At 41.9% G+C, this 16,987-nt stretch overlaps 1 protein-coding gene across 9 annotated transcripts in view; it reads right to left on the bottom strand.

The window, feature by feature from the left end:
* The window catches only part of HDX (highly divergent homeobox), a 105,294-nt gene that overhangs the window by 22,351 nt on the left and 65,956 nt on the right, over positions 1–16,987 (bottom strand). For all 9 annotated transcript variants that reach the window (XM_014607271.3, XM_014607273.3, XM_059732740.1 and 6 more), the window contains 2 exons: positions 6,215–6,422; positions 4,404–4,483 (listed from right to left, as the gene is read on the bottom strand). In XM_014607271.3, coding sequence (XP_014462757.1) covers positions 4,404–4,483; positions 6,215–6,422 — 288 coding nt within the window. The remainder of the gene's footprint in view (positions 1–4,403; positions 4,484–6,214; positions 6,423–16,987) is intronic.

Raw genomic sequence — 16,987 nt, 5'->3', positions numbered from 1 at the left:
GCAAGTGAAAGCAGATCCAAAGAACAGGGAAAAGGCTGCCTTTTACAGTACGGCAAGACCCACAGTAATTTAAAGAGATGATTTTCAGTGTGTGCAATGCATCAACTGCATTGGAAAGGATATTACATAGCATACCATTTTCATCCTGTTTGTTATATGGATAGGATATCCTGGTGCATGCTTCAATGCTTTGAACAAAAAAACCAAACTGTTCCATTTTGAAATGGTTTGTGATAAATTTAAGGCTGCCCATATGAAATTGGACCTACAGAAATGCATCTGGCTTCAAACCCCACCCCCCCTGTAATTTACTTTGGGCACTGAATCATCAAGGAGAGAATTCTCACTAACAGAAAGAAAACAGAGGCTGGCAGAACTGACTGGCCCATTCCCCAGACACCCCCAGATGGACAGAATTTTGTAGGGCCCTGCTCCTAGCACAGAAGGTTTGTTTATGGGTTTGCCAATATTGCAAAATCACTGTCTAGCTGGGTGAGAAAGGAAAACCACTTCAGTTGTCCAAATGTGACTTACCACTTTCAGAACTGAAAAGACTCTTTTAACTGATCCTTTCTCAGCTTACCCATATTTCAAAACAGCTTTCATACTGGGCCAAAATGTTGGTGCTTTAAGTTTAGGGACTTATTGAAACAAGAACACAAAGCATTCAAGGGCAGCATTTTATTACAGGAAAGGAACTTCTAGCAATGTTTAAATAATTTGAATATTTTCTACCACTATTCATATGAAGGAAAGAAGTAGGCAGGACAGACAGACCATGCACCCATGAAATGGCTATTTAGACTGAGGGATCCTGAGGAGCAGCTTGCCAGAGTTCACTGTCACACACAATCCTGACCACAAGCACTGTCCAGGCAGTCTTGTTTAGATGCTAAGATCAAACACAGCCCTAAGCAGCAGAGCAAGGAATTGGCTGTTCAAGAGAAAGAGCATGTTTAGGAAGAAACAGCGGCCTCCTCTCTTCCTGTAATTTACAAGAGGGGCAAATGACACTGGCCCAGCTGCTGAAACAGCAGTTAAGGACATTCCAAAATCTGATATCAGCATACTGTATGACTAGAAAACCATTTGGTAAATGCAGCCACCTTAGGAAGTAGCATCTGTTTAGAAAACCATAATAATGCCATTAGCATAGTAATTCCATTCATAGAATACCCTTCTGGTGACAGTATGAAAATCTAAAGTTTAAAAATGAAATACTGTTTAGATGTGAATAATCAGCAAGTGATGGTAGTTACCAGCTGGGTATACCAGATACGTTGAAAAAGCTGCGGGACATACTGGGATTGTAAAACACCTAGCCACATTAAGAGGAAACTTCTATTGGATAAAATGCAGGCAGGGTGCAGAGAACTGGTGTAGAAAATAATGCCTGTGTTGCAAAGAACTTTCTCCAAGCTGAGAGATTGCCTGAGTAGCACTTTTGTATGAAGGTACTAACAGGAGTCCTTGAGCCCCTGCCTGAGTTTTATTAAACAATGTTAAAAACAGCTTATGTTTATTATGAATTAACCCATAAAGGATAAATACTAATTGAAGCAGTGAAGTATAGTTGAATAAAAGCTTCTTCTAACATCATTGCTTCATCACTTTTCTCATCCAAAAAAGGAGCAAAAATATATGGTTTCAGCTGTTTGCAGTTTCTCTCTCTTGATTTATTGGCAAGAATGCCAGCCTCCTACCACTAACTGATTTACATTCATTCCATATGGTAGAAACCTAATTTAAATATGAATAAAAATACCAAAAAAAACACCTCATGGGCACTGTAAAAGTCCATAAACTTGACATGCTTTATCCTATCACAATATACTTTCAATATCATTCTTCTCACTTCACTGAGACTTTCCTAAAAAAAAATAACACATTGCAAAACACCACGTATGTGGCGCTAAACACTGTAAAAAAAAAAAAAAAAAAAAAAAAAAAAAAAAAAAAAAAGCACAAAACATGATTATACTAGTTAGTACTATGCAGTGATTGAAATAATTTATATTTGAAGTAGGATTATAACACTGATCTCTAAGGCTGCAAATAGACATTGCCTTTGTACAACCATAAAAAATTTTATGGCTGCACAAAACCCAAGGAAACAGATTTTCATGCCCCTTTGTTGTGTCACAAATGCCCAAAATTTTGGTCGCAAAGGCAAGTAGAAAAAGAAGTGTGCCATTTTTTTTGTGACAGATGTCCACCCTCTCCAGCTACCCCAGGTAGGTGCACTCAGAGTTCACCTGATCCGATGAGCCCTGAGAATTTCCATGCAGGATTACGCCCCTGAAGCCCTGGGAGCACCTACCAAGGTTCCCTGCTTGCAGAGAGACACCCTGCGCACACATATTGTGCTGCCTTGCCCCAGCTCATTACAATAGGCGACATCTGTGTTGCCTGTCACAACCCAGTGATTTTGGTGCCTCGGCACGATGGAATTTTCCCGCCACATGAGAGCCTCTTGCAAAGCAAAGGTTTTCTGTTGCAACAGAAAAACCCTGGTGCAAGAGAGTTCCCGCCACTCAGATGCAAATTTGTGCCCTGCTATTGGCCAGTTCTAAATTATTCTTACGTGGCGGCTAGTAATTGGCTTGCTAGCCGTTTAAAATTTCGCGCGACTTCCACTCAAGTCGGAGAACTTTGAGCACGCTGCAGAGTGCTTCTAAAAAGAGACCTGACTTGCGGCTGAGCTGATCGATAGACTGATCACCTATCGATTCTTCTCCCCGTCGCCGAGCACAATCCCAGACGTACCCTTTCCCCGCCGCCTTGATTTGTGGACGGACGAACTGGCCTGAGCCCTGCCAGCTGGAACAACTCATACAGTTGTTCAGACGACCGGACCATCTGCGTTGCAGCTACTAGCGACGTAAGTAAAGTTTTGCAACCATTAAGCTTTGTCCACCTCTCTGTTCACCAGCCCGCCCAACGAATGATTAATTATTAAATCACCTCGAGTAGGCTCTGGCCATCCGAGACATTGCCCAATAAAGCTCGTCAGCTGTGTGTGTTATAAGCCTAACGTTCCTAATTGGACTTATGCTTGAAAAAGTTAAAAAGCTTCCAAAGAATTTTCACAAAATTAAGTGAATACACACAGATAAAAATCTGATATTTTGCTTAACATAAGCATAAAAATAGCTAGTAAAACCACATGGATCACATTCATCAGTGGTAGAAACAGTGCATTCTATGTAGCCGATGATGAACTTGCATGAAAATTATCATGCAGGACACTAGGTTTGAGGCTATGATTTTCAAGGCATATAATTATTAAACACTATTAAACACATTATAATGAAGCATATAATTAAGTTTTAGTAGCATCAAGACTTGTTCTTCACAGAACATCTAAGTAGCTGCGGATCAAATAATGCTACAGTCCCAAGTACTTTTATGGGTGGAGTTCTGCCATCAAATATCAATTCCTTGCAGGATCAAAGGCTAAACATCACAAGTTCTGTGAAACTTTTTCATGTTTACCTACTAAACTAGTATGAATTGGACAGAAAACACTTCCAGCATACCTGGCACAACCCTTCTGAAGAGAGAAGTTTGCAATACAATGTCAATACTTAATGCCACCATGCTCTTTTACCACATTACAGCCATTCTGTGCTTTATCTTCTTTTAGAATAGTCCATATTTTCAATGATAAAAGGGGAAAGGGTTTTAATTTCCACCTCACATCTATAATGCAAGTTTCATTTGCAGTAATAGTACAATTTTAAAAGTATACTGCTCCCATCAGGAAGATGGGAGGAACTCTACATATGCAGTTCTGAATTAAATACCAACAAAGTCTGTATGAACTCTGTGGATAAGAAGCTGGAGAGACCTGGCCTCCTCACTTTGTCCAAGCTACTCAAAGTAATATTTTTTATTGATATCTTCATTATTTTATATATTTGCTCACTCTTACTTGCTTCTTGTAAAAATATTTTGTAAAACTAAAATGTGTTGCACCCCAAAGTGCAAGAACACAGGCTTGTTCTTTGCCATTCTTCTTTCCATTTCATGCCAGATGTCAAGACTGGTTTTGTACCCAAACAGAAACTAAGAAAAGACTACAGTACTCAACCTCTTAGCCACGTAAAGATTTAAACTCACGGCCTCTGATATCAGAAGCTATTATGGAGACGTGCTTTCACACAGTTAACTTCTAAAGCACAAGATTTCTGCTCTTCAAATTACATGAAAAAAATATTTTTTTCTCTTGAATGTGACACTTCTATCAATTACTACGGTCTTTATTGTTTATGTTATAAAAAGAGGTTCTTTTCAACAGAATATTCAACCGAAATTTTCACTATACAAAAAGCTCTGCCTTTGGAATACTGTGTCAACAGTAATAAGAGATTGAATAAATAGGTTACAAAAACTGTATATACCACATTATCTGCAGATACTGGATTTTGATCCTCTTCTTTATGGCCAATATCTTCATTTTGAAGAGCTTCATTGGCTTCTTCTGCAGAAACAAATACATTTGCTCTTTTACTTTTTCTTAGATTTTAAGTTTAGTATCTTTAATGCATTTTTTCATGGATTTGTCTAAAATTTACTATTGGGTGACATCTTCTATGATTTTTAAACCAAAAGGGACTGTACAACATGTCAAATCACTATGCTTTGAGAAGACAAACATAATTCCTGTTAATCTCCTACATCAAACACCAACATTTCAGTATTTACAACTTCAGTCTGAGAGTTTGACACTAGAGCTGGCAGGAGATTTTTCATTAAAGGAAGTCTTAAGGATTATTTGCATTAAACTACCACTGAGGTTTTATTTGTAAATTTAGAAACTTTTTTGCAAACTTGGGAAGGTTGTGGTAACTGTTATTTTATCAAATAATTAATTATTGTTGGTGCACCCATTGTATTTATTTTCCAGAACTGTTTAACTGCAGCTCGATTTATTTTGAAGTTGGGACAAGAAGGAAAATAATCCTTCTGTTAGAATATATAATCTCCCTTTCACTCTTAGTTGGTAAGGAAATCCTGCACTTGTCCTGTGGCTCCATAAACCTTATAAGTTTCTTCTCATTGCCTTTATCCCTTAAAGCTGTATCCTGAGTTTCAAACTGCCTAGCTCGATGAAGAGTGTCATCCTGCACTTTAACTGCAAAAGTTCATATTCTTATATATAAAATAAAAATCCTGTTGGACCAGTTCATTCCCACTCAGGCATGTTAAGGATTCTAAGAGCTTTGCATTTTACTTGGCTTTCAATACTTCTGCCCAATTCGGTATCATCTTCTTTATTCCTTAGAGTGGTGTTTGACAAAGACATTGCAAGTTTGTTCCTAACAGTTCTCAATTTCTCCAACTCTTTCCTTTAAATTACTCAAACAGACAGACAAGATCAAATCTGACTGCCATAGCATGCATTAAAATAGCATCCCTTTTAGTCTAGATGTGCAGGCCTTATTGATCTCTTCTAATCAGAAATGCTGGGAGCAATTAGCTGAACATACAAAGCCAGTGAAATGTAAAAAATATTAGAGTTCATCTGCCTTAGGGCCCAGAGTTTTAATTAAAAGAAGGAGAAGGAAGGGGAGACACGGATGACTTGCTTTGGTCATTCTGTTCTGTATGACATAAATGAGCTTGTCTTCTATTCCCTTTTAACATTCAGAATAATGAAATTGCAAGAGTGGAAATGCATATTTATTCAGATACGTGTACAAATGCATACATGCAAAATATGTACAAATGCATATGTACCCTCACCAAAGCCTAGTACCACAGACTCTGCCATCCAATTCTCCTGATTATTACCTAGCTGGCGAAGAGACATCCAAGGCATCTTAGAAAGTGCTTAGGCTAGAATTTCTGTTTTTGCTGTAACCTGACTTCACTGACCTGATTATGCATCTGAAGTGATTGAAGAGAACTGACTTGTTAGCTTATTTCTGTGCATTTTTTAAAGGATGCTAAAAGAATAAATGCATACTCTTATTACAGCTTGTATAAATCTACATAACTATCTAAATAAATATAAAAAAACTTGCCCCTGTCATATCAGCTTATGACTGTGACTAAAAAAATAGAGGTCTGAATTTATTAATACCTGTCCATGTAAGAAAAGCAATTATTTCAGATATTTTAGAATGTGTATGTCAGACAGGATTAAAAATCATATGAAGTGCATCTAATGGGAAAAAAAGGATAGAGTAATAACTACAGCTTCAATTACCTTGTGAACTTCCTTCGGATAAGCAGATTGATACTTCATCATTCCTATCATTATCATCACTCACTTCGGTAGCAATTTCTTCTCCTGGAGTAAGCGATGATTTAGTACCAAATTCTGATTGATCAGAGAAATCAGCAGGGCCTCCTCTAGGGGGTGGGACTTCAATCCCCATTAAACGATATTTCCGTCTTCTGTTTCCAATCCAAGTCTTTTAAAGAGAGATACAAATAGATAACATAAGAATCTAGAACAAACTACAGGCCTGAAATCAAGAGAAAGAAACATATCTATGTTATAGAAGGCAAGATCTTTGGCCCTGTTCTTTCCGTTTTGCACCGCATGCCACTGAAATAAAGATAAACTAAGTAGATCTGCCTGCCTTGGTATTTTCCAAGGAATCCTCCAAGTATCTATGCTACTGCATTTTACACAGTAGCTATAGCCAGGAGAAACTGGGCATTGTCAGAACACTACTGGGTTCATATTTTTCTTTGTTGCAAATAATGGCTTTATTAATTGTTGATAATCAGATATAACAGGGACAATCTTAAGGACACTTTAAATTAGGGCTGTCAAATTCACTTGGCCCCCCCACAGGCCGGATCCAGATGCAGCAGTGAAACAATCAGCAATGTTAAACACTGTGGTGCTTGAACCTTTGGGTCAGGCAAAGGAGCTGCAGAGATTAACAGCCATGTCTTGCTCTACCAATGCTGGAATACACCCATAGCCGTACCATGGAATTTGGTTGTGGGTTTTGCCTCGCATTCCCAGTCACCCCAGCAGTCCTGTGAGCTGGATGACGTGGCTCTGAACACCATATCTTTGACACCCCTGCTTTAAAAAATGCTAGCAACTGAAACTGCTCTAGGATCAAGGACTCTAAGAGTTGACTCAAAATTGCACAGCACTATTGCCTTACATTCCTTTCAGGTAATCTAAATTACCATACTCTTTGAAAGATAAACTTATACTCAGAGGTATCAAAACATAACGCATATACAAAAATTATGGGCAAGCTTACTCTGTCCTATATTGTAGACAGAAAACTACATTAACAGGACATTAGCAAGGTTGCAAAGCAAAGCACTCAACAATCCAAAATGCCAAAATTAAGGTGGCTCAACTCTTCTCATCTGACCAATCTCTCTCATCTGCTATGGTTCTGTTCCACAGGCCCAGCCTCCCCTAAATGCATCTTCTCTTCCTAGTCTCTTCCTTCATCCTTTCTTGGCTAAGCCCCTTTTTCTCCTTGTCAGATTAGATCCTCGTTCTACTCACCTTGCTCAGCAGCTAATTGTAACCTTCCTTTACCATGGTTTGCAGTCCAAATTTCCAGCACCACCTCTCCCCCCACCATACTCATGTCCAGTTTTTTCCCTCAGCTTTTCCCATTAAATCACAGATCCACCAGACTTCTTGTCTTAGATTGTTTCATTACATTATTCCTTTTTAAAAACAATTACTTTGAAACGATCTATCTTCACTTAACTTGGTAATGGTTTTTCATTGTTTTAGGCTAATGTATTTTTTTAATAGCATGGGACCTTAACTTGTTCAGCCTTCGCAAGAGAAGGCTGAGGGGGGACCGGGTGGCTGTCTATAAACTCACCAGGGGGGACCAGTAGGGTTTGGGAGAGACCCTGTTCCCCCTAGCGCCTCCTGGGGTAACAAGGAACAACGGCCACAAATTGTTAGAGAGTAGGTTTAGACTAGATATCCAAAGGCACTACTTCACAGTCAGGGTGGTTAGGATCTGGAACCAACTTCCAAGGGAAGTGGTGCTGACTCCTACTCTGGGGTCTTTAAGAGGAGGCTGGATGAACACCTCACTGGGGTCATTTGACCTCAGTACTCTTTCCTGCCATGGCAGGGGGTCAGACTTGATGATTTGTTCAGGTCCCTTCTGACCCTACTTATATGAATCTCTGAATATATAGGATCTACCTGCAATCTATATATTCATGAGAGTTCAAAACATGCAGTACATTTGGTGTTCTGGTCTTTAAAAAAAAAAAAAAGAAAATAGTGTGCCAAATTGCAGGGGGTTTTTTTTAAATTACTTAAGTAGTTCTTAGAACTAACATTTGCATGGCTTCTACATTGTCACAATTTATTTTTCCTGTGTTTAAAAGTAAGTGACTATTCATTCTCTTCTAATGTGAAGTATTGAAAAAATACTGCAAGAATTATTTGGAACATATGGACAAGACAGACTGTTTATTTTTCTTTTGAATGACTTATTTTGCAGAGTTTTTGAAAAGCAGACAACAGAACTACATATTAAATGCTGTATATTAAACATGCCTTGTGAAATACAGGCATATGCTTTTGAAATGTACCGATTTAAATTTGGAAAGTAAATATGTCATTTATTTATAGGCTTTCCTGTAGCACACATCACTTGATAGTGGGTATTATGGAGCAATGTACTGAGATGCATCTGAATACAAGTTAAGCTGCATTACCCTTTTCCTCCCAGAACATTCAGAAGTCTGATATCCAAGTATATCAATATGCCATTTATTCCGTTCACCAGACACTAACTTTTGGTATACGTCAGTCAGGAGAGAGAATAAAAAGAAACAACCTTATTAGCCACAAGAAGCTAGGTAATCAACAGTAACCAGAAAAAAATGAAGACGTATTGGACGCTTTAATGAATGATTGGCACAGCATTCATGTGTCTGAGAATACCATGAAACAGCTTGTTTAGTTTTTGGTGCCTTGGAAAACACTTGAAAAAACAACGTAGGGGCTTCAAATATGTACAATCAGTTACAACCTTCAGTGACTCAGGACACCTCTATAAGTTACATTTATGCCATAATTATTGTATTAATCACAGCATAAATGGCAAGGGTTTTACACATGCACCCAATTTAAGACATCGAAGTAGGCAACAGTCAATCTCTGGATCATGGTGTGCATGTAAGAGGTCTAGTCAGGTGCCTGATGAATCTGCTTTTATGGAGTCCTATGACTATCCCAAGATCTTCCACATGTATGCCCAAGCAAGAGTATGGAGCAGTAGAGATTGCCCAAGAACTACCATCCCCGCTTTAGACCACTGAAACAGAATCTAAAGGCCAGACTGAGTACAGACATTCAATGCCTCAATGGCTGTAGCTTCTGCCAGAAAGCAACAGGTAAGAACTGCTGATGACTGCCTAGTGCCTCAGTGAGGGCACATTTCTGTCAGGGTGATGTCCTTCAGCCACAAGGTTTTGAAGCATCTTATACTCACTCTGGAGGTTGCAATGTTGTGGTATTTTATAGGAGCTACCCAGCCACAAGTAGCCCCACCAAACTGCCACCAGGCCCTCCAGTTGGATGCAATTTGCAGTCATGCCCAGGACCATATAATGGCAAACAGCCAAAAGAATGTTTCACATATAAGGTAAAACTTTTTTGTGGCTGGTTTGTATAGCACCTTAAATTGAACATGTAGCAGGTTCAGGGATGCCCCAGGGCCAGTGCCAACAATCAGCTGATTGCACTGCACTGGATCATGCCAGGCTGGTGGCACCTGGTTGATGCAAAGGGAGCCCAGGATCATGATCGTGCACTGACAAGTAAAAAGGGCTCAATTGAAATGGTCTTGACACCAGGAATCAGGTCCAATGTGTGGCATAGCAGAAGGCACAATTGTTGGGATTGGAGCTCAGATCCCATGGCACCTTTAAAAATGACCAGGGCCTAAGGGCCAGAGGCCTCCGAGAACAATTTTCATGTAATATTTGTGCCAGAGGATTCACTGAACGTTGAAAGACTAAATCTGATGGAACTTACAGGGCAGATATGAATATCATCCTTATGTGAAAAAGGAAAAGCAATACATTTCGTAATGGTATGATTCCTTAAAGCACAGAAACAGCATTTTATATGGCTCTACATACACAGGCCATATATAGTTTTAGAAAAGCAACATTTCTCAGTAGAAAAATAACTGAGGAAAAATTTAAATGTTCTATGTAAACAAGTGTACACATTAAACCATTTTTGTCATACTTCACAATTTACAAGGAAGGGTAAATAGCCGTACAGCTACTAGAATTTATACTGTCCTTGTATGTTTTCCATAGTGTGTCATACATGGATTCCATGTATTGAGACTGGAGAATATTTGCCAGCGGTACCCACTTACGTCCATATGTGAATGTAAGCTATCCTTGTGCTGCAGGACCAACAGTCAGCCCAGTTCTTTTTCTATCATCATTCCCATAGATTATATACAGCAGTGCTTCCCAAACTTTTCCTCAGAGTGACCCCTCACCCCCATGACCTCATCCACTCATGTTGCAACCCCATTTGGAGTGGCAACCCACAGCTTGCAAATTGCTGATATACATACTAGCCAATTGCCTGTCAAGAATGATGGGGTGGAAGGGGGGGAGGTGCGAGGGGAGGGGACTGGGATGGAGTGCTACCACCTAACACCCCATGCTGCTGCTGTTCTGCCTCTTGCAGGGACCAGGATGGGGGAATTGAAGCCAGCACTGCTGGACTCAGCTCCCCCACCCTCTGTCCAGTGCTTAGAGGAGCTTTGGAATCATGGTGGTGCTCCCCCATGTTTGGAGCACTTTGATTCGCTATTTCTGTCAGCCAATCAGTGTGAATAAAGTGTTACAGACAGACAGACAAACGTAGGCTTTTCTAATATTAGAATGAAGCAGAGGGTAAGTAGGTTAGGTAGCAGAATAGACATAGGAAGGATACATCTTGAAGAACTGCAATAACTGTACAGCCAATAGTTCTTCTTTCTGTGGATGTTTCACTGTAGGCAATTTCTATGGCCCCCTCTACATGTTACATGTATTGTACTATTAACTAGTTGGGAGTTCCTTGTGGTTCAATGGTAGAATCCTTGTCTGCCACACAAAAGACCCAGGTTTGAATCTCGGCTACTTATAAAACTACAGGCATGGAGGCACCAAGTGCCTGGATTCATGGAGGCACCTTCTGGCCTTTGGATTCTGTTTCAGTGGTGTAAAGGGGGGGATGGAAGGCCTGGGCAGCCTCCACTCCTCCAAACTCCTGCCTAGACATGTGCGCCAAAGGTCTGGGTGACCTCTCATGCATGCACCATGATCTGAAAGGATTAACACTGGCTAAAAAACACATTAACTGGTTGATTGTGCAATTACCTTGACACCAACAACATGTGCAAAGTAGCTATCACACAATAAAAATCTTCAACCAGCTATAGTTAAACCTCAAAAAAGTATACTAACTTTAAAGCTGGTTGCTATCAAGCTTTAATTTGCACATGTAGCAGGGACCCAGAGATCTGCAATTGTAGACACTGGATCCCAGCAGCACACCCTCCAAGGCTAGGACCCATCTGGGTCCTGGCAGCCATGGGGCTTGGCTGCAATCTCCCAGCCCCAGGGGTGGGTGGAGCCCCCAGGGCTGGGAGATCATGGCTGCTATGATCTTCCAGCCCCGGAGACTCCCTGCACTTACAGGGCTGAAAGATCATGGCTGCCATGATCACCCCAGCCTTAAGGGTGCATAAGGAACCCAGTTAGCTAGGAACCCCTCACAGCTGAGGGAGCTTCCAGCTATGGGAGCTTGTTTCTTGCCAGTACAGGGGAAGCCCAGGATTAAGCTCTACCTGCACCTGCAATAAAGCACAGTGGGATCTAATGTGCAACCCCACAATGCTGCTTCCTGTCATGCACACATGGCATGGCAGGAGGCGTGATTGTGTAGACTGTGCATTAGATCCTATTGCCTGCATGTGTAGAGGCGGCTTAAAGCAGAGAATACTAAAGAGACAGCTGGTTGGAGTCCTATTCTAGCAGAGTTTGGAGGACTTCCCTGTGGTTGAAGCAGTCACCTATGATAATTCAGATCCCTATGTTGCTTCTTTTCATATGTTAATAATAAGACACTCGTAGGCTAGGAACAGACATTCAGAAAGCCTGAGCCTGAATTGATTCAATCTTTGCAGGCTAGTCTAACCTGCCTAGGCTGAATTAAGTTCGCAACTGCACAGACATTGCCTCTGGACTGAAGAAATGCCTGCAGTGGCTCAGGCTAGAAGCCAGGGGGGTACTAGAGCAGCCCTCCCTTGCCTTCCATACTGCTGAATGGAGGGGAGTGTGGCCAGGCCCCATCAGGATGCTTTGATTAGAGAGGGATTCCAGTCCCCACTGGTCAGTGAGGAAGCCAGCAGGGGTTTACACAGCATAAATCACCCCATCAGCAAAACAAAAGGATCTCTTATTAGTTTTTCCTCTTAAACAACATTTTATAAGGAAGGAATGAAGGGACATTGCCAGCTACCTGTTGATTAACTCCAAAGAGCCCTAAGCCATTGTCCTCTGCTGTGTCTCGCATAGCATGGATGCAGCCAGCATGTAGTATGCTAGCTAATGCTGAGAGGTGTCTGTGTAAGACAGAGGGGAAGGGGGATCCCTGCTTGAGCAGACACTAGTGTTGGGGGGGAGGGAGGAGTAGGAGGAAGCCAGGCAGATGCCAGTGCATCTGCAGTCTCTGCCAGAGCTGCAGCCAGGGAGCAGATGGGAGGGGTCAGCCCTGTTGGGCTGGAGTAGAGAGCAGAGCTCCTCCCAGCAAGACACATGTGATTCTGGGGGACTCTGATTTAACTTAAACGAGGAAGGGGTCTGGGCCAGGCATTGTATAAACCAGTTTGAGCCAAATCAGTTAAGTCTAATACTACATTCAATGAGGTTTATCTCAAACTGATTTCAGCCATTTTTCAACAGGTTTAAACCAGTTTCTGATCACTTAAACTGATTTATGTGCAATGTCTGTCCCTAGCCTTAAAGAACCTATTGAAGCTGCATGACCCATGGATGACTGCACTACTGCTCCTTGGTGCTGGCAGTTCAGTTAACTCTTAGGCCAGTACATATGTCCTAAGATCTACTTTCCACTGCGTAGAAATTGTACCACTCTTTTTTGTCTCCACAAATGAAGCAAACAGCATAAAATATCATTTGAAGGACATTTTTCTCCACAGAGAAAAGGACCAGGCTTTTCTGTCACTCATAGTGTATTTTTCCCTCTTTGTGATGTGCATGTGGATTGGAAATACAGGTTCAGTCTAATAAGCAGATCTATTTGGCAACAGAAAATTGCTCAACATGTGAGATAGCCTAGAAGGATTAAGTGCCCTTCTCAACTGCTATATTTCTATGGTTCTAGGAGTTCTGAAACTGTTGGGGCTGCATCAATTTCAAACTTGTTGTTAAAGGCAAGGCATTATGAATAACATTGTAACCAGTCTTAATAAGGTGCAGACAGATGAACAGAAGCTGAGCCCAGGCTCTCAACTAACAATATAAAGAGGTACAAAAAGTTGAGAGGGAGCTGTTCCAGACTGAAATATAGCAGGCACACTTAAATCAGTTTAAGCTGTGTCTCTAGTATTGAAGGTGACTGGATCTGGCACATGGCTACAGCCATTAGTAGTTTAATTAGCTGCCAACCTTACCTGAAAACAAAATTAAGTGGCTCACACTGTAGCCAAGTAACTTGTGGGACTTTGAAGCCATCTGTAACAGGGGGCCCTTCTCAGGGCCAATTTACCTTTGGCCCACCCACCTGTTCTGAGCCAACTGCTCGCCTTCTCACCCCCCACACCTTGATGTTAGTTAATTAATTAATTAACGATCTTAATAAGCAGGAGGCTGCCCATTACTTGCCCCGATGCCAGGGGGCGCTATCTGCGGCTCCGTACTTTCCCTACACCACAGCCCATGGCTCGCAGATGTCATCCACTGTTGTCAACATCACCAGCCCCACTCTGGACCCCAGAATCCTACTATTTGAACTCCACTTGGATCCCTCCTTTCAGGCAGCCTACTCTGCCTTCATTTTAGGCTGCGTTGCTCTCTGAGCTGCTTCCCCCTTATGGGTATGGTCCCCCCAGGACCTTTGGCTACACTGGCCCTGGCCCCACCTCCGGGCCAGTCGGAACCCCAGGCCCTCAGCTCTGGGCGTCCCTTGTGGTAGAGGCCCCTGGCCCTTCGACCCTTCCAGTCCTGGCCCCAGCACTGACCAGTCGGGGGATGTCAAGACAGGTTTCTGAGTCTATGGCCCCATTCTTTCATTGGGGTCCACTTTCCAGACCCTACAAGGGGGTAATCCATTTGGTTGTGTGAGCTGGGGTTAAGGTGCCCCAACCCACCTTTCACCAGGGTGGTAACTGGCCTGGCATTTCCTGGGGGGCTCCCGTGCCACTGAGAGCCCCACCAGGCCACCCACTCCTGACAGGGTGCAGGTTCAGGTCATGCCCAAGACCAGGAGTCTCCTGACCATCCCCTACAGCTCCTCCCTTACCTCCAAGGTGTTCCATGAAGCCTCACAGCCAGGTGATGTTGCTGCGCCTCAAGCCAGCAGCAAAATGCCCTGTTTATATGGGCAGCCAGAGTTCTAAAATGGCCATCGCAATTAAGCACCCGCTGGCCGCTTGGCCCCAGGTCTTAAAGTGGCAGACACAAACAGTGCACTGCCACACCATCTTTTGTACAAATTTCAGATGTAGCTGAACTTAAACCCCCCCCCACAAAGCAAGCTCCCCCCCGCAAAGAAACCAACTTTATCACACTGGGTGGAGCAACTGAAGTGGAGTCTTTCAGTTCTTGCAGCTGCATTGCTGATATACATCTAAGCAAATAACTTTGATAGAAAGGTGGAGACATGAACATGAGACTTAGTGCTTCACTAGAGAATTCAAAGTTGTCAGCATTAAAACACCAGTGATGATGGTGGTTTCAGGGCTGATGGGAGATTCTTACAAAAGCTTCTCAGAAATCTTTCTAGGGCTAGGTGCAAGCATGCAGTCAAGTTTTCTACTGGAGAATGAAAAAAAAAATTGTGACTGCTGAGTCACTCCAAATAGAGAAAGAACCAATGGTTTTTAGGTTGTTTCTTTGAATCCCTCTGATGTTTTTACTGTGGCTTATAAAAATGCTGATGGTACAAAGTAAGGGGGAGTGGTCTTCTTTCTTTGTTAAAACTGTGCTTTAATCAAACTTCTTTGCAAGCATGGAACTTCCGAAGGAGCAAAATGTGGCCCATAACTTTTAACGTGTGTGGGGGGCGGGGGGGGGAGGGGGGAGGATCATTGTCTGGGTCTGTCTCTCAGTTTTTACCTCATAGGGTAAAAATTCATCTATCAATTTCATTACATTCAGAAAGCACAAAATGAAGTCATAAAGAGCAAACCAAAATGACAGTTGTTATCATAGATTATAATGTGATTATACTGTACACCATGTTGACCTCACCAAAAATGTGCACTCATTTACAAATTGTCATAAATTGCTCCCTGCTTCCCTGAGGTAAGTTGTCTGTACACTCAGCTAGTTAAATATTTTTTCATTAGTGAATTTTTCATTTTGAATGGCAACATCCAATCATTTTGCATCTTTATTGAATGGTATAGTTTTAAATTAGTTCTGTTCATTATTTCTGTTTGCCATTGTGACAAGTGAATTTGGAATAGTATATGATGGCTAAAAAATGATATCTAGAGATCTGCGTTTTGGAACTGGCTTGTCGGTAAAGTAGATATTGCATTAGAACAATGGTCCAGGGGAACCACAAGTGTTAAATAGTTTTTAAAATTTGTTTGTGATAAAGTTTCACATTCGCAGCCTTTGAGACAGACACTGTGTCTGAAACTACCAGACAAGCAGGCTGGGAAATTGAAAACTTGCCCTGAAAACCAATAACAAAGATAAGGGAATTAGGATTCGGTCACAGGGACCAGCTGCAAAGTCCCTGGGATTTCTGGTTTTGGTGGACTGACCAAATTAGGAGGTCGGGGATGCCCAAATTAAGGTACCAGTGGAATGACCAAATTAAGATGTATGCATGTGATATATGTCTGAGAAACAAAGGGATATGCTGATAGGACAGAACATGGACAATATGACAACCACAGGGAGACCAATCAACAGTACCTGAAAATGAAGAGTCATCAGGGAGACAAGGATACAAATGGAAGGATTTTCAGAGCAGCATGGGGCGGATCCCAAGGACAGTGTGGGAGGAGGGCACACCACTGGCCCATCTCACCCACCCCATCAGGGGGGTGGGCCTCAGCCCTTGACCTCCAAGACTGTTGACATTGGAGATTCAAGCAAAGAACTACAGAGTGGCACTTGTGTACTGGCCAGGCATACCATCCCTCTGTGAAGCCATAGGACTGGTAGATAGGTAGGATTGGGCGGTGTGGGGGGGGGGGGGGGGAGAGAGGTTATTTTGTTTGCTTTGCCTACATTACTTTTATTTGCTATCACTGTGTATCAATAAAATCAATAAAAATTAAATGGAAGAAGTTGTAGCTGGTCTGAGGGTTGGGTCCACCCAGAACAAGGTATCAGGACTGGGTTGTAAAACAAGTGCCAATAGCATATATTTACAGATATTCTCCTTACCCAAATGAAATCATTCCTAGGGTTTTTGTCCTCTCCTCCAAGGACAGGAATCTACCACACTTCTTTTGCAGATTCTAAGACTGCCTTCTTAGCTGGAATTGAAATGGTATTTGGCAGAAAACCATTAATAATGTCCAAAACTGGGGGCAATCAAGGTTCTTTGGGTAAATACAATACCTTCTATTAGACTAACTAAAGTAGATGGAAAAATTGTTCTTTGCAAGCTTTCAGGTACAAACACCATTTTTCAGGCTGAGGAAACATTTGCAGTTGTTCTGTGCTCATCCTGGATGGGATAGAATAGAATAGAAGCCAGAGGCCAGTATTCAAGAATGCCAGCCAGTGAAAACTGAAG

The sequence above is a fragment of the Alligator mississippiensis genome, chromosome 8, assembly GCF_030867095.1.
Source record: "Alligator mississippiensis isolate rAllMis1 chromosome 8, rAllMis1, whole genome shotgun sequence".
NCBI lineage: Eukaryota > Metazoa > Chordata > Crocodylia > Alligatoridae > Alligator > Alligator mississippiensis.
The sequence above is the reverse complement of the archived record's forward strand: the minus strand, read 5'-3'. Positions and strand labels throughout refer to the sequence as shown.